At 38.0% G+C, this 18,950-nt stretch overlaps 1 protein-coding gene across 3 annotated transcripts in view; it reads right to left on the minus strand.

Annotated features, from left to right (window-relative positions):
* Positions 1-18,950, minus strand: part of ptprna (protein tyrosine phosphatase receptor type Na) — a 33,472-nt gene that overhangs the window by 12,415 nt on the left and 2,107 nt on the right. For 2 of the 3 annotated variants that reach the window (XM_026272289.1, XM_026272287.1), the window contains exons 2-19: positions 17,699-17,749; positions 15,122-15,232; positions 13,979-14,072; positions 12,976-13,129; positions 12,585-12,894; positions 11,998-12,123; positions 11,740-11,771; positions 11,220-11,464; positions 10,405-10,491; positions 10,234-10,313; positions 10,063-10,127; positions 3,239-3,448; positions 2,020-2,232; positions 1,508-1,655; positions 828-901; positions 590-667; positions 277-396; positions 21-187 (exon numbers count right to left, since the gene is read on the minus strand). In XM_026272289.1, the coding sequence (XP_026128074.1) occupies positions 21-187; positions 277-396; positions 590-667; positions 828-901; positions 1,508-1,655; positions 2,020-2,232; positions 3,239-3,448; positions 10,063-10,127; positions 10,234-10,313; positions 10,405-10,491; positions 11,220-11,464; positions 11,740-11,771; positions 11,998-12,123; positions 12,585-12,894; positions 12,976-13,129; positions 13,979-14,072; positions 15,122-15,232; positions 17,699-17,749 (2,365 nt within the window). The remainder of the gene's footprint in view (positions 1-20; positions 188-276; positions 397-589; positions 668-827; positions 902-1,507; positions 1,656-2,019; positions 2,233-3,238; positions 3,449-10,062; positions 10,128-10,233; positions 10,314-10,404; positions 10,492-11,219; positions 11,465-11,739; positions 11,772-11,997; positions 12,124-12,584; positions 12,895-12,975; positions 13,130-13,978; positions 14,073-15,121; positions 15,233-17,698; positions 17,750-18,950) is intronic. The other variant, XM_026272290.1, reaches the window with a different exon arrangement.

An 18,950-nucleotide genomic window follows, 5' to 3' on the forward strand; every position in this document is an offset into this window, starting at 1 on the left:
GTGTTGGGTTGTGTCAGTACCTGCGGAAGTCCAGCAGGGGGCGTGTGGAGGAAGGGATGCCTTGTGCAGGCCAGCTCAGCAGATGAAACTGGGTCAGAGTGCGAGTCTCCTGAGTCTGAACGTTCTTCAGGTAGAAACTACGAACCAGGAAGTCTTTACACCAGATGTGTTCAGACACAAGGTTCACCTGAGACATACAAGAACAAACAGGTAGTAAAGAGTAAAAACTAAAAGCATCAATGGCCTTCGAGGGCAATGAAACTGAATGTTTCTCACCTCATAGATGTTGTATAAAGATGATCCTTCATCAGGCCAGTAACGTTCACATTGTTTCTCTCCATCCTCCACTAGAGCGGTCATCATCACTATTACTGTACACCCGTTCTCCCATACCATCTAACACATGCACCAAAACACAATGTCAGTACACAGAGAATCACTTACCATATATAGGAGATGCATATTAACAATCTAAAGCATTTTAGTGTTGTTCTTTTATTCCATTTATAACCAGTTAGAATTTCACATTTTAAATCTAAAAATTCTAAATCTTAAAATTGCATCACTACTCTCAACGTGTGCACCTCACCTGCCAGAAATCCGCAACAGTGTGTGCTAAAGGTCCTTGAGTTGCAATATAAGCAGGTAAACGTGGATCATGGTCAATCTAGGGGTAAAGATAGTAAAATGAAGATTCTTTCCTGTGACATGATCACATTAACATTTGTTTATAGAGAAACAAACATCCATTTACTTATCCAGCATGCATATTAGTGCTAGAAGCAAAAACCTTGTTCTATAGTGGAATAAAGATGGTCACTTCTTACTATAGTGCTGGCATTTATGTAGTCCTCTTTGGAAGGATTGACCTCTGCCTTTAGTTTCACTCTCGAATGGTCATCTAAAACAGAATGTTTAAATTAAACATACCGAAAACTGAAATGTATATGTTTAACTCATTTTAGTTTGCCAATATTTGCATTTTTCAGTTATATGTTGTCTTTCTTGCCAGTGTAATCTACTTTTTTTTAAAGTCTCTAATTTAAGATCACCAAGGCTCCATTGGTTTGATCAAAAATACGTTAAAACTTTAATATTGTGAAATATTATTACAATTAAAAATAACTGTTTTGTATTTAAATAGCTTTGATATCACAGCAATAAATGACATTTTAAAACATGTCACGTGTCACGTGATCCTCCAGAAATCATTTTGATATGCTGATTTCAGGAAATATTCATCACTGTCAAGGATAGAAACTAAAATGGTTGTTCTGCTTAACATTTCTATGGGAACTGTGATAAAATATTTTTTAATTCATCTTTGATGAATAGAAAGTTCAATAGAACAGAAATTATCTGAAATATAAATCTTTAGGCATTATAAATGTCTCTACTTTCACTTTTATTCAATTTAACGTGTCCTTGCTGAATAAAAGTGTTTCCTGTAATGTAAATGGATGAGATCAACGAAGTAAATGTTTTTTTTAAGACACACTGCTCTTACAGGGCACAAAGTCAGGATAGCGGTTCTTCTCCATGTTGCTTTCAGACTGGGAGACAGAGACCGAGCTCGGCTCGGCCTGGTACGAACACAGAGCCTCCCACTCTTTCTGTAAGCGGTCCTTATTCTTCAGATGGTCCTCCATATATGCCTGAACAACAGAAATGGATTTGAGGCATTCCACTGGCTGCTCATTAAATGGCTATTTTCCTTCTATGCAATTAATACACAACTTGACATGATTCCACAGCACACAGTCAAGAAGACACGAAACTCCAATAGTTCTTCTTTCCTTAAATTTGCTGAAGGTTTTTTCTTCTATACAAGTTTAAATATAAATTTGGTTTGTGCAAGCAGGTACTGCAACCTATTTACTGATATGTGCTGAACAGTCAGAAATTGTAATGCAATAATTCCTGTTAATTAGAGTATGATTCTCACTTTTGTTAGCACACAGAAAGATGCAGCATATTGCTAGCAAAGTGAAGTCTGAATTATAATTTGTGTGTGTGTACCAGTATCATGTGTCCGGTGGAGATGTCCATGTTGGACTGTGCAGGCTCTTCGCTCCAGGACGGTGTGCTGCTGTGAGAGCTGGGACTATGCTGCGGTCCATCGCTGAACTGAGACGACACACTGCTGACTCGAGATGTGTCAGTCCCCCGTCGACCTCCCGGCTCCGGACGGGCGAACGATGACTTGGCTGCCATGTGCTGGCGACACAGCTCCTGAGAGATGCAGAGAAACCTGCTCATCACTGACTGAGCATTAATGTTTCAAATGACATTTTCAGATCCATAATCATCACTGTTAATAAACAGCAATACTTAATGTCAACTGAATTGAAATGCAATCGCTGTGCTGATTACATGCCAGTTACACCTGATTAAACTGATCAAAACATTTATGTTACTAAAGATTTCAGTCACGCTTTATTTTGAGGTTCAATTCTCACTGTTAACAAACCATAAACTATGATTTTGCCTCAATAGACTCCTATTTTGCTGCTTATTAATATTAAGGTAGTTGTTAAATTTAGGTATTGGGTAGGATTAGAGATGTAGAATATGGTCATGCAGAATATTGCTTTATAAGCACTTATAAACAGGCAGTATGTTAATGCTAATGAATGCATTAATGCATGCTAATGAACAAATAGTTAATAATGAGAATTGGTCCCTATATATGTAACCAAGATTTCATAAATGCTGTTCTTTTGAAAATGTTTCTGTTTTCATAAAAAAAAAAAAAATGAATAAAATCTTAAATGCAGCACAACTGTTTCAAACATCAATGATAATTAATGTTTCTTAAGCATCAAACCAGTATATTAGAATGATTTCTAAAGGATCATTTGACACTAAAGACTGGAGTATGTCTGAAAATTCAGTGTGCCATCACAGGAATAACTTAAATATATTTCAATAAAAACAGCTGTTTTAAATTGTAATAATATTTCACAGTTTTTACTGTTCAAAAGACCCCAAAGGCATTTCAGGCTCCTAAAGACATGGTGATATGATTTTATTCATCATGCAATATTTCAGGCACTATATGACGATATTACATGTGCCATTTTATTTCTGTGAAATGTATTTTCCATATTTCTTTTATTTTTATATACCTTTTAGTTCCTCTGACTACATTTTCCTTTTTGGGCGATACAGTAAACATCTTTCAATCATTCTGTATCTTTCTCTCTCTCTCTGTATTTGTGTGTGTTTAACATTGTACCTGGTAATCAAAGTGGGTTTCCGCACCGGCCTCTGGTCCCAGACCCAGTTTTCCAGAGGCTAACTGCCGGGTGTGGTGTCGGAGACAGGCGACCGCGAGGGCGACCAACAACACCGTGCCCACACAAGCCATGGCCACCATTGTGAGGACGACCCCACGTGAACCCTCCCCGACCCGTGTGGCCTGGGGCAAACCACGCCCCTCGCTCCTCTAAAACGAGAGAAAAAGAGAATTACAGCAAATCATACAAAGAATCATTTGAGAGATGGCTTTCATCGCGGGGCGTTTGTATGGTCTCTCTTTCTTCCCTACACTCTCTCATCCCTCTTTTGTCTCTCTCTCTGTTTGTGTAAACACGTCGGATGTCATCATCGACTACTAATTACCCTGGCAACCCAGACGCACACGCACAGCCACGTGTCACCCTGCAATAATTAGAGGAAGTCAGTGACCCACCCGCTCCGCTGAATAATTAAGGAATTAAGGAAGCCCCCCAACACAATGCAGGGTCAATCACTCGGAGGGGATCTTTCGGACACTCTCATTTCGTTTTATTCCATCCTTACTCTTCTGCACTTACAGCGCATCGAGAGAATGATACAACGCACGGACGCAACTGCTGATGTCATGCGGCCGCTGTCCCGTGTCTCCAACCCCTGCCTGCTGGTGTTGCCATGGTGTCTGGGAGCCTCAGCAGGGGGGAACAGGCCGTAGCGCTACCATGGCAACAACGGAATGCTCAATGTAATCCATGGCCATCACGGTGAGCGAAGGAAATGAGAGGAGAGCAGAGGAAACATGCCACTGTCAATACGCCTGCATTATTACTCCGAATAATACGTGCTGTTATCTGCAGAAACCACCTTAGGACCTAAAACTGACAGCCACTGGCATCTGTTTTATCCACCTGCATTCTAATCTAGTCTTTCTAATCTTTGGGTGTTAAAGGATAATGTTTTAATGAATATTTTAATTCCTATTATTCTCCTATTATAGAAAAGAACATCCTCTTTACTAACATAAATGTGACTCTGTAATACATAAACACACACACACACACACACACACACACACACACACACACACACATATATGTATACTTATCTTGAAGTCCTACAGAAACTGTAGTTTATTATAATATAAAATAAACTACAGCTTCTGTAGCACTGCGAGATAATTAAAAATACTTAAATCAATAATCAATACAATACAACATCATGCAATAATAATCAAAATAAATAATGTATATTTAGGTGCCGTTGTCTGATTACCTAGTTATCCTTTATTTTATATTTATGTCAATTTTTTTATTATTAATAACCAGAGTTAATATTACTTTCGTCCAGAATATCAATTTATATTTGGCATGAAAAAACAAATTTGAAAAAAAAAAAAAAAAAAAAAGTATAGGTAATTATGACAAAAACAGCAGAACTTTTTTATTTCAAATAAATTATTTTAACTCCTGCATTCAGTTACATTGAATGCCTCTGATATCTACAAAATCAAAGAATTGTTTTAATTAGTTTAGTGCAAAATGCTCAATATTTAATAATATTTCGATGATTTAAGTTAAACTATATTGCTCTCATATCAACCAAACCTAATTAAAGAATTATTTAATTTGGTGTACAATCCTCAATATTTATTATTATTTTAATGATATTAATGAAATTATTTTGCCACCGCAAATTGACTGAATATATCTGAACACAATCTTTAGAAAATTAAATAATGGAACTTTTCATACATTGATATTTACTTTTTCACCAGCATATACAAAAGACTAATTGTTAAAGTTGTAAACTAAAAATAAATCTCACCAAGTGAAATAAAACAGCAATGAATGCAACAAGTTTTAACAACCTATTCTAACACTGCCTATAATTTTCGCTCGGGCACCCGCTCTTTTTTTCTGAAAGTGGAACAGACCTTTAGGCTGACACCTCAGCACCACTCTGCAGCTCACAGGCAGCTGTTAGAGCTGAGCTAGCAGAAGAAAAAGACTGAGTGAAAGAGCTCTTAAGTCTGACCACAAAGAGGTCAGGACGCTTTCCCTTCTTTTCGGTCCTTTCTCGAAATTCATCAACCATTTTCCCCCTCGCTCCCTGTCCTCCTCACACCCACTCTCCCTCTCTTTCTCCTTCTTCATCCCTCACACGTTTCATTCTGTCCCTCTTGTTCCCACTCAAATTTGGCCTTTTCTCCCGAAAAGCTAGAAGAATGTTCCGCAGGAGAGATTGAAGGAGGTAGAAGGAGGGAGGGAGAAGGCGGCGGCGTTGAAGCAAGGGTGCACGACTGGACGGAAGGACAATGGGGGAGGAGAGATAAAGGGTGCGGGGCGCCTCACCTGCTACTCCAGAGAGGCCCCGAAAGGAAGACTGACAGGCTTTTAGAATGGAGCACGGGAGCAGGCAGAAAAAATGAGCTGGTTTAGGACAAGAGGACAAAGGCCCCCCAAGGTCTGAGAGGGGCAGGCGGAGAAATGAGGACGCAGAGAGAAAGCGGGAGAGAAGGCAACCGATCGCAAGAAGAGAAAGCATGGTTACAGGGAACGAGAGTAAAACTCTGCACAGGAGGGATAAAAAAAAAACGGGTGATACGTGAGGAATAACCTCACGACATAACGCTCAGTTCAGCACATGCTCAACATGTCGCTACGAATACTAATGTGCATTTGAATCACAATAAGCTGTTGGCCGAGGAAGCATAATTCAAACATCTGTTCCTCAAGAAGCGGGAAAATCAGATTCAGGGTCCCAGGACCCCTCTGCCGTTCCCCATGACCCCCGAGCCCTTTGACCTCAGCCACAAAAAAAGGAGATATACGCACACACAAACACACACGTATGGCTGTGTGTGCACTTGTTTGTTTTGGAAGATCCCAAGGGCAGAGATCACCAAGAGCTTCGCACTCAATAGATGATTACAATAGATGATTCAGACACAGCCGAACACGTCCGAGTCAGACATAAAGCACCGACCATCTCCGAGGGTCTCAGTGATCTAAGATTTCATCAGGCTGTCTGTCCCATTATGTATCTTCTGCTCAATTCGCTCGCTGTGAATTGATTTCTCAATTCAGCAGGGCTCTGCTGTTATCTGATAGAGGCGTTCAGACTATGACTCGTCAGAATTCACAGCACCGCCGTCGTCTCGCTGCCTTTATATTGCACAGCAGAAGGTGTGCGGTTTTCATTAAGTTTCCTCTAAGAAAAAAAAAAAAAACCTTCAGAGAGTTGTTTATAATGGATGATTTTTCTTCCTCTTGCATCTTTCAGTACATTCCCACCGGCTGTTTTTTTTTTTATGAATAATATTTGAAATAACCGTTCAATCTAAATGGAAACTCGAAAATGATTAAAAGAAAATTATCTAACTCTGTTAAATGAATGCAATGAAATGCAATTCAAGGTAACATGGAAAATTAACATCCACTCAATTCCAGTCACTTTAATGAATGGTTTAAGACAATATAACTTTTTTACGACCTACTCAATATATCTTATTAGTACACAAAACCAAGAGAAATAGAATGAACTTAGGTGCACCTGCAATGACTACAAACGGATTACATCATCTCACTCATCCAGTCTGCTCTGCCCTGTTACCACAGCAACCGGTCCACCTGACATCACTATTCAAGATAGCACACAATTCTTAAAAACAGCGGTTAACCAAAATATTTCATTAAGCGCACATATGCCTTACACATGCAGCACATGGCACTGCGCATGCACCACACACGCATTTATGTGTATGCCAAGCTGAAGATATGAACTGAGATCAAATGCATGTGGGTAAATGGTATTTTAGTTGTAATTTGTAGTCAAATATTCAATTAAATATTACCAAAGACACATTTAAAGATTATCTATATATTAGTTGTGTTATTAAGGTAAGATATGTTAACATGATACAGATGCAAAAGAAAAATAATAACATACAAATATCTTAGGTTTTTGAATAAATATTTGCATCAAAAAGTTTAGAGTTAGCTTACACATGAAGACAATTCAGTTGATAATAATCATAATGTATTTAGACCATTTATTTTGAAACTGGTGAGAGAGAAATATTTTTTATTCTAGTGATTTATAGTAGTTTAGTGTTCTGTAGTATCTATAATGTAGAAGTTTGAATTGTTATGGTATATTTGTTTCAGAACATATTTATAGAACTGATAAAGCCTACAATATATATTTCAGATTTCCATATAAAATACAGCTTTATCCACAACTGTCACAGTTGTTAACTGAAATTACAATTCAAGTGTATGAGTGTGCAAAAAAAAAAAAAAAAAAAAAAAAAAACATTTTTTTTTGGAGCTGTGATCATTTTTGAATGCAATAGTTTCTATGTTCTTTAACAACTTCTACATGTGAATAGGAATATATTTTGAAAAAAAATTTTTTTTATATATATATATATATATATATATATACACACACACACGCACACACCCACACACACACACGTTCACTAAATTAAATCTGAACAAACAGGATGCATGATTAATTGCATCAGTATGTTGGTAGACTATTAAAGCAATGAGTAGCTTATGTCTATTCCATTATTCATAAGGAAAACATATCATGATGTCAAGCACAACCATCAGAAAAACACCTAAATAAATAAATCCATCCTACATAAAGGCCTACAGAATCAGTAGATCTAGTACGAAACAGAACTCACCGGCACACATCCTGTGTGCTCTCCGGACGCTCAGACCTCTTTACCTCACACGCGCCACAACATCATGAGCAGGACCGTCTTCAATCTCACATTTTCAAGCCTCCAAACAGTCCAAGCATCTCCGGTCAGACAACTTAAGAAAAGCATCAAACAAGCGCTTCAAAGTAGCCCTTAACGTTTCAGAGCAGAGAAACCAAAACGGTGGGATAGAGTGGCATACGTGTAGTGCCGGAGCGAAAAGGTAAATGAATGAAAATAAATGGGAAGGACAAGAAAAGGGAGGGGAAAGAGAGAATGTGCCTCCCCGAGAGCTGTGTCCGACTCGTATGAAGGCCTCGCTGCCTCTCAGCCCCATTCAACCAATTCTGCCACTTGTCACATCAAACGTTGTTGCCTTAGAGACAGCTCCACATGTTTCTGATGGTGAAATGGTAGGGTAGGGGGTGGTATTGATGCCCTGGATAGGTCGTCCGTGTGAGAGAGAGAGAGAGAGAGAGAGGAGGGGAAAAATGGGCCAAAAGCAACAGGAGCAGGAGGGGGTACAACGAATGGGGTGTAAGAAAAGTGCCATGGGCCCAAAAAGGGGTTTGTAAGTAATATGGTTTGGCAGGGACACAAACACTGAGCCTTCACATCTGGAATAACCGTACAACAGAAGATATATGAGATCGCACAAGTTGGGGACAATACGGGTAATGGTCCCTGCCCAAGATTTATAGAATAACAAGTGTTTAAATTGACATGTCTGATAAAAATGCTTTAAACTGGATATATTATATTTTAAGCTGAAAAGGATTTTCAGGATGTGTCATCCAATAAATATATAAACCCTAGGGTACATTAAAGTAATAGTTCATGCCAAAATGAAAATTCAGTCATCATTTCCTCAAAACTGTATACATTTCTTTCTTCTGTTGAACACAAAAGAAAACAGCTGCTGGTCCCCACTGACTTCCATTGTATGGAAAAAATACTATGGAAGCCAATGGGGACCAGCAACCATTTGGTCACCAACATTCTTCAAAATATCTTAGGGTGAGTAAACCAAATTTAAATTTTGGGGTGAATTACTCCTTTAATAAGATTTCAGTGCAATCTCGGCGGGAATTCTGAAAGGGCATTGCTATGTATGTCACTGTGGGCCGTAAAAACCTTAATTCATTAAAGAAGTAAAGAAAGAGACTCACAGAGAGAGAAAGAAGCACAGAGAGACAAAACAGCCAAAGCAGAAAAGCATTTATCCCCATAAAAGGCGGACAAAAAACAGTCAGGTGCAGGCAGGTCTCATTACTGAGGCAGAGAGAGAAAATTATAAGATAAAGGACAGGGAGAGCGCACGCACACTCGCTCGCTCGCTCATACGCTGTGCACTTCACAGCAAAGAAAGTGTCACAGCCCACAATAGAACAAGAAAGAATAATTAAAAATATGAGCAGCCGGATGCAACAAAAGACATTATTCTGCATTCAAGGGCCTGCAACAGCTGTACAAAGTGAAAGGGGAGCGAGCGAGGGAGAGCAGAACGCCTCAATATGCGCCGAGCACAAAAGCCACCCAAGAAAGTGGGGGAGCGAGGGAGAAAGGGATGGGGAGGGGTCACAGGCAGAGGTAACAAAAAGAGAACGGCCAGAAGAATGGCAGAGGGGAGAATGGCATGGGACAAGAAGAGAAAGAATGAGTGAGGGAGAGAAATGAGGCACAGCGGGAAAAAAACGCAGGAGGATTGGAGACGGGGGATTGGTACAGTGGGGACAGTTCGAGATGAGATGAACGGTGACGATTTCTAAAACAGTTTGTTTCAAATGCCCTCCTTGTTCAGTTCAGTATTAAACCCCAGAGTGATTCATGAAAACCCAGAGTTATATCTCAGTACGTGATCTGTACATAATAGATGGACAAAACTGTAGAATCTATGAATTTCAATGAGAACGTTCCCTGTTTGGTTGATGAGGGTGGTTACGCAGAGAATAGTGACCTGTGTGGCCAATTCTGTTGCTGACTGACAAGAGAGAGTGGCTCATTATACCAACCGGTTCCCATAATCACTAATCTATAGACCTGCTGATCACAGTGAGCGTGTGGGTTTCACGGTTTGCGGTTGGAAGACATAAAAAAAGGGATAGGCGTACCTCTCCTACCCCAGTCTGGATGATTTTCAGTCCTGTCTCTCCCTCGAGGAAATTCTTCTCAACTACTGCAATACAAAGACAATAAATGTTGGTGAATGTGTGAGTGAATCAATAAGTGCCCGCGCATTTTTTTTTTACATTCCAGTCCAAACGAGAAGGCTTGTCACTCACCGGCTTTACTGGCCACATCCTCCGCGCTGAGATTAAGAGAGTTCTGTCGTACCCTGAACGTCAGGGCCGAGCCCACCACGCTGCAGAGACAAACGGCCGATAGATCGTTTTTTCTTTTATTCTCACCCTGCATTCACTAATCTAACTGTTTCACACACGCACACACTTTACCTAATGTTGATGAAACTGCTCGTGGAGAGATGGATTCTCTCGGCCAGGGTCTCTAAGAGTTTCACCCCATCATAAAGACTTAAAGGACTGGAGGGAAAACACAAGAAGAAATCCATTTGTTTTATTATGAGCATTCAGCACAAATTAATTAAATTCATTTCGAGGAACATCCGGCTATATTAACACAAATGCATCAGGAAATTATCAGAAAACCCTTTTAAATTCTGGGGTTGAAAAAAGGGTTGCATAAATTGGAGCAACTATTTAAAAAGATACGGAAAAATTTACCTGGTATGTAGATTAGATCTCATCTAGTCGCATTTAATATTTCTCTGATAAACCTTGTCATACATTTTTATTCATACTGTTCAAGACTTTTTCTTGAAGTTTCCAGTATTTTAACTGAAATGAATAATTTTATAGCAATTTGCTGATGAAATATTTTCTAAATATGCATAAAACAAGAAAATGTTTATTAACTACAAAGTTTTTTATGACTTTTTAATGACACTTCCAAGCTATTTTCATGTCTTCCATAACAATGGGAATACAGTGCAATACAAATACTCATAATTTTTCCCCATTACATTCATTAATTTTTAAAGCAGAAAATTAAATCTGTCTATTTACTTAAAAAAAAAAATAAAAAAAAAAAATAAGAAATACTACGAAAATTGTGTTTTTTGTAAAAACTTGAGCATGGATGACTGTGTCTAAAATGATCAGGCATCTGCCATCTATAACTTCAACATAGTAAATTTCAGGTGAATGAACTGTACAACATTAAAACCTTAAAAAGTTTTAGGAGCTCCTACCTCTGGTTAGTGACAATGTAGCCATATTCCTCTCTGGTGTTTGTCCCAGTTTTCAAGATGTTGGAGGTTTTCTCTTTTAAATCTGGGTCTTTGGCTGGCAGGGTGGGCCCCACAGTGGCAGGAGCTGGTGTGGATGGGGGCTGAGTAGGGGCCCGATGGTGTATTGGGGTGGAGGTCAGAGCTGAAACAGGTAATGGGGGTTTCGCACCTTTTTCTTTCACTTTATCACTACCTTCTACAATTGTCTGTTGAGGAAAACACAAAGCGTTGTGTGTAAAGAAAAAAAAAACATAATGCAAATAATTTTTTTTTACCTGAAAATGCATTATAAAGCTAATTCATTAATTATTTTTACTTCTTTTTATGCTTTCTGATAAGTACCAGTTTTTTTTTATAATCAGATGACTCACTCAGCAATGCATTAAAAGCAATGTTTAAAAAGCAAAAATCCTGGTGAAAGTTATACCTTTTCTTTTTTTTAGCATTTAGGTGAATTATTGGACTACAAATCTGCATTTACCTCTTTTACCGTGACTGTCCCTGGGGATTGATCTGATAAGAAAAAAATAAGAAAAAAATCACACAGTGCTTTTGTCCTACAAACAATCTTAATGACATGAATGCATAAGACCTAAGCCTATTGATAAAAATTATAATGCCCATGACAATAAGACTAGGTGCAGTGACTTCATCCTATATGATTCAAGCAGTGTGACAATGCGTATGTCTGAATGCATGACATAAATACATTTGTGTGTGTTCTGATGTCACTCTATACCTGCGTTCTCCATGTTTTGTAGCAGCTGTAACACTAAAGTAAGTCTTTTTATCTGCTGAGGGCTCAGGTCTCGTGGGTCCACCCCAAAACTCTTTAACAGGGTGGCCAGCTGTGCCAGTGTATCATCTATAACACAAATATTAACATGCTGGATGAAATGGAAACATCAGCATGCACCATAAGTACCAACTGGAAAAAAATTCATATTCACACTTCATAAAATGCTACATATACATTTATATATCCAAAGCAACTTACATTAGATTCATTTGACAAGTTTAAACTTTTTCTGAGATTTAAAACATGACTTTGGTGTTGCTTGCACCCAAAGTTAAACTGTTTTAGGAACAGAAATCCTAGTTTTGCACCAAAAAAATGCATCTTATTATACCTGCTCTCTAAATATGAGAACAAACAAGTTTAAAACACATCTGTTTAAGCAAGATACAATAAACAGCTCTATAATATCATTTGAATCCATTCAAAACTAAAGCAAATTGGAAAACATGCAGACTTTAATAGTGAATTGTATACTATGACATCCCCTGGGGCATAACATTTGAAGCATCCCAAAAAGGGATACTCACCATCAAGTCCAGAAAGAGAGCTATAGTCTTGAGGGACTTTCTTGTTGTTGCGCTGGGCTGAGCTGGGCTGTTCCTGTAGGGTGTAGTCCTCTCCATATTCCAAAGGGAAATCTAGATCTTCATAATATGGGGCGGCAGGGAGGGCTGCTGCCCCCCTGTGGCGGAAAGAGGGTTGTGAGGAGGAGAGGTAGAGAGAGACTGCTTCTTGCAGGAGCTGACGGTCTCTGTCTCTTTGCTGGGCTCCAGCTCGAGAGGGGGGTCTCTGGTATCCCATGCTGGTGTGAGGATGGAGAGAATGGGTCATGTCCTCCTGTCAGGGAACAAATTAAAAATATAAGATAAATCTGTGTTTGGTTTTCTATGCTACTTTAAAAAAAAATAATAATCTTACTTGTAGGTATGAGTATGGGTCCACTGGTAGGGCTTGCATCCGGAGCGAGGAGGACTGGTGGGGGTCTAGGATCATGTAATCCATGTAGCTCTGAGCTGGACCAGGTTCAGAGTTAGAGCTGGAATAGACCTTCTTAGCTGCAGGCTGTGGCGGCCTAAGAAAAATTCAGTCAGATACATTACATCTAATACAAGAGATCAAACATCTGAGGTCTGAGAGACCTCTGAAATCAAGTTTTCCAGCAGTAATAATACCACACTCGAAGGAATGATTGAAAAATAAAAAATTACTTTTTCATCCTCATGTTCCTGTCAGACCTGTTTGACTTTCATTTTTCTTGTGTAGCACAAAAGGATAAATACTGAAGAACGCTTTTTTCATTCGTGTTAATAGACCGTTCAAGCACCATGAAAGTATTATAGTCTTTTACATAAGTAGAACATCATCTAAGAAGTCTTCTAAAGCCATGAAGTAGCTTTGTGTGAGAAACACAAGAAGCTTCATTAGTAAGTCAGTGTGCAATGAATATCTTAATATTTCCGATGGAGCTGACATATTTGAGTTTGAGTCCTAGTTTGTGGTACTTTCTGACTCTCTATCACTTCACTTTCTGTCAAGCGACTATTTTCCTATTCAAATGGGCAAAAAAATCTGTCTTTCTGGTAAGCCATGCTAACCCTACTTTGAAATTTCATGAGGGAAGTGGTGATTTAATTATTTTCCAAATAAACTGATCAAAGTATCTGATCAGGTCCTCAGGTTCAACTTGACTCAATAATCCATTACAATTCACAAAACTATTATTTAAATTCAACAAACTTTAAATATAGTGCACTTTTCAGCTCCATAATCCATTAACTGTAAATGCACAGAGAAAATGAGCCAGGAGAAAAATGTATTCCACTAAGGAAATGAAGTCATACAGGTGCAACAACATCAGGGTGATTACTATACTATATACTATTCCTTTAAACTAACATCATTGTTTGTTCCTGGTACTCACTGTGCAGTCTGGACCTTTTGTGTGCGTGTGTGAGGAATACGGCTCAGCTCCTTTGCAATGATGTGCTGGGTGATTTCATCCTGCCAAGAGAATCCTGTTCACAGGCACACAAATACACAAATCAGCACAAACAATGTGAGCAGGTATGTAAAGCAGTACTTAATATGTACAATAGTACTTACACTGTACACAGCACATGCCTCGCCAGAGTCTTTTTTGCTATGAAACCTGATATACTCAATCCTATCTGCAGAGCTTTGTTTGTTTGCCTTTAGTCTCTCCTAATCCTAATGGATAATCTATTTCTTCATTACTTCATTTGGTATTATACTATATTATACTTCTGATACACCTTGCACACTCCATTAGATACAGCAGCAGATGAAAGTACTTCTATTCCAAAAACTGGTATAATGATTCAGAAAATAAATGAAGTGTTAAATATTAAAAACGTGGGACGTTTTGTTGTCAGTACCAACATAAAATGAGTGTAATGTAATGCAATATATCCCAATAGACAAAAAAAGCTTTTCTTTTTCATTATACCATTTTTGTTTTATTCACTTTATTTTATATCAGTAAAATGTAATAAATTAACAAACAAAATGTATGTTGTTAGCAAATAGTTTAAATACATTTTTGCACATTTACGTTTGAATGTTTGCTCTAGCCAGTGCATACGAGTAACAGGAAGTTAAAAGGCATGGAGTAACAAAGCTGTCAGCTATTCACTGTCGCAGGATGTCAGCTGTGAAAGTAAATGTCATTCATGCTTGGCTTTAGAGCTCTAGGAAAACACTGGCTATGGTTGGTGCTTGTGTTTAACTAATATTATTCATTGATTTGTAATCATATTTGCATTTTCATATTTTCAAAAAATAAAAAACACAAAAATAATAGCATTACCACTGTAAATGTGTGTGAGCCTAAAAATTCGAAATCATAAACATTATGTGGCAGAAAGGAAAACAGCTTATAAAAACATAATAAATAATGTCTTAATAAAGCTGTGTTTATGTTTAAGGTAGGGGCTAAAAAATATTATTAGCCCAGTACAAAAACAACAGAAGGCAATTTTTGAAGTCGCCACCATGACACCGTGTGTGTGTGTTTGTGTGTGTGTGTGTGTGTGTGTGTGTTTACCCTGAAGCATCAACTCTTTGAGCACTTCCTGCAGTCTCTGAAGAACAGGAACAGAGACCTGGTACTGAACCTGGTCATGTCTGGAGCTCCGGCACTGTCCAAAGAGCTTGTCTGTAACACATACAAACACACGGAGGAGAAAATCTATAAAGGAAACCTGTTTTCATAATAATATTCTGTGTAAATGATGCAAAAAATAAATAAATAGAAAAGTCTTTTGAACATTATGTACTAATGTCAGTATAAACAACTTCAAAATAATTAAATATGAAACAACATCTTAAACACTCATACATAAATACAGCATGACTATGAGCACATTCAAATGTCACAGACAAAATAACCCAGAAGTGAAAAATGAGCCAGTTTTCTTGACTAATAAGCACCCATAACATATTCAACCCACCCCACACATACACTCTCATCCCACACATATACCACTGACTCATCCCTGACTAAACCTCCAGTTGTGTGGTTTAAAAAAAGCCCTTGATCCCTAGAACCCGGCCATTTTCTATATCTCAGAGCAGGTCTGTCCATGAACATGACTCACAGCTATTTATAGTACAGATGGAGATGTGAGAGCACAATGGGGGAGATGGATCAGTTTCCCTTGGGCATGTAAATACACAGTACATCATTACATCGCAATAGAAGTGACCCAGGAGAAACTGATGTCACACCATCACTTCAGCAAAAGAAAGACGTACATACACACGACACAAAATTATATTCTGCCTCTCATAATACATACATGAATATTCGTAAAATAACTTTTTCAGTGGTTAATGCATTTTATTTTGTTTTATGGCTGACTATACATTGGCTAAGGATAGACAGACATCTAAATACATATAAGCTACATGCATAAAAAAAATAATAATTGTTTGTTAGAATCTATTTTAGGAAGAACGAGGGATAAAGTCAAGGCTTTTGGAATCTCATTTATTTAAACACTTGACTTGTCTAACTGAGGTTTATTATGTCTTATTGAAGCTTGTTTGCCCCATGGGATAAAAATAAAATAAAAAGGTAATTGTGACATTTTATCTCATAATTCAATATTGTAAGAATTGCGATAATTTAAGTCAGAATTCGGTGGAAAAAAAAGTCTGAATTGTGATGTATAAATTCAGAATGATAAACATGAAAAACAGCTTATTTATACACCTTTGTTCCATCATTTTATGACATTGGGAAACGGAAGCCTTAACTATGTACAGCAACCCAAGACCCTGAAAAGCATTTCAAAGAGCGCCTCATATTTGTGTGACCTCTTTTGAATTCGCAGGTCTCCGTGTGGGTATATATGTGCGTATGAGTGTGTTTGGATGCACGGCAAAGACGTGAGTCTGTGCGTAAGCACCGGGTAGTGAGTCATCAGTGATTGTGGGGGCGTACACCCAGCTTCCACGGGCTTGATGATGTCACCGTTACCATGGGGACATGGAGCAGAGGTGGGAGGGACTTGACGGTGAGAGAGAAGAGCAGGTGACAGAATACTAGTGGTTCATGGCTGTGGTAATAAGTACACAGGTAAATCCTTGAGATGAATACAAAATAGCAGATGGAATGTGAATGATTCCACTTTAGAATTTTCAGGAAACCGCACTGAAACACAAAGCAGTATGGGGCCATACCGATACAGTGAGGAAAAAATACACAAGCATATAAATATATAGACAATACTGATAACTGATGTCTTCTAATTGTTACAGTTGGGTTCAAAAATGTCTGAGACCACATGGTTTATTTTAATATTTAATAGTGGAAATTAACAGAAAGATTTAGGATTAACAATAAAGAAATATTCTGAAGTAAGAAATATTCTGAGTATTCTCAAGTGATAATTCAAATAACGCCAATTCTGACAGTGTGCTTCCAGGAAGCACAAGATGCTCTTTGGATCTTTCTCAAATCTTACTGGTTTTACATTAAGTTTTACACAAACTTGGGGAGCTTGTGCAACTGAAATTTGTTTAGTTCATTTTTTATTTAACAGGTCTGTGAAATAATATTAACAAATACACCTTTCAAATTTATAATGCATTAGTAGATGCTGAGATTAACATTATCTAGGATTAATTAATTCTTAATATTTATTTTTCATTGTTAATTCATGTAAACTAATTTCAATAAATGAAACCTTATTGTAAATTGTCACTGAAATATATATATATATATATATATATATATATATATATATATATATATATATATATTTCAGAAAATAATGCAAAATATAAGGATTTTATAGGTTTTTGGATCCTATTGTATCTTCATGTGGACATCTATGTAAAATACTGACACAAATAACACAAACACCCACCCTCCAATATATACCAAAACAATTTTCATTACTGCCGACAAATATGAAATGAGAAATGAAGTGAAAGTTCCTGCAGTGTAAATTATTTAGCCGTGTGCATGTGTCTCCTGTTGCGTCGTTGTTCTAGCAGGATGTAGCAGAGCAGCAGTGTCAAGCGATGATCCGGAAATCACAATTAGATCATCGCGAGCAAGAAATAAAGAGACAGGACACAGAAGACAGAACCACGTCCCTATTGTGATACTCACCATCAGAGCAGAACTGCTCTCTAGAGCACAGCCTCTTCTCAAACAAACAGCCTGTATGCAAGGGACAGAAAGAGAGATGAAGAGGAAAAGGCAAGTGAGCAGTTGAAAACATAATAAAACATTTCAAATGACAACTACTGAAAACCTCATAGCATTTTTTTTTCCATTTTGTCCATATATATTATATAGATTGTTTTCAAGAGATGTCTAAGTGACCTTTCCTTCACCGACATATTCATCTAATCTATGTGTCAAATCTGTCTTTCCAACTTTCTGACTCTGGGACAAGAGTTATAGCTTAAAAACTCAAACTCAAAAACAATACTAAATCAAGATGAATCAATGACAATCATCATTCATCCATGATGGCCTATCATTTCAGTGGCTTGTTTCCCCTAAGATGCAGAACTGCTGTGTGGGCGGACAGAATGAGGAGGAAAGCTCTGGGCATGTGCCGAACACAGCTGATCAAATAAAAAGGAAACGTAACTGCCAGCGAGCATGACCTGCCTATGCTCGAGTGTGTATGTGGGTGTGTGTATGTCTGTTTGTGTGTCTGTGTGGGAAACGCTAGGCTGGCCAACAGCACTGCTTTCAGGGGAACCGAGCAGGACAAACAAAGATAAAGAGTCAAGCTGATAAAGCTGGAGAGAATAAAGTGGCCTAAAAACAGATTTAGACAGTTAAAAAAAGGATTGGGCTTTTGGTGAAATAATTCTAAATGAAATTATATACCAGATTAGGGCTTTTCACACTGCGCTTAATCCCAGATTATCCTGCATTCAGCATTTGAGGGGGGAAATGTCAAATGGGGACTGAAAACCATTTAGATAAAGAGTCAGTTTTATTTTTACCATTGACGCACTGACGCAAATCGCAAATGTTCAAACAGGAACATGCGAAACATCAATTAATGAGCAACACCCAGGCCGGGATTACAGTAGCTAGAGTAGACTATATGCATGCATATATATGGTCCTGATTTATATACCATGAAAGGACCATAAAATGTCTACTTGCCTGTCAACCTATGTATTTTCATACCTCTGGCACAGCCAATAGCAAGAGTTTTGGCCATGGCTAATGTAGCAGGCTGAGCCAGAGGGAGTTTAAGAAAACTGGTGTCGAAAAAGAAATTCAGATTCCATTGAAATAAAAATTCAAGGACTTACCAAACTATACAAAGGACAAAGAATGTTTGCAAAAAGTAAAGTTACAAGTATTCATAATATGTTTTACCTTTTATTGAAAG

The sequence above is a fragment of the Carassius auratus genome, chromosome 9 (assembly GCF_003368295.1).
Source record: "Carassius auratus strain Wakin chromosome 9, ASM336829v1, whole genome shotgun sequence".
Taxonomy (NCBI): Eukaryota; Metazoa; Chordata; class Actinopteri; order Cypriniformes; family Cyprinidae; genus Carassius; species Carassius auratus.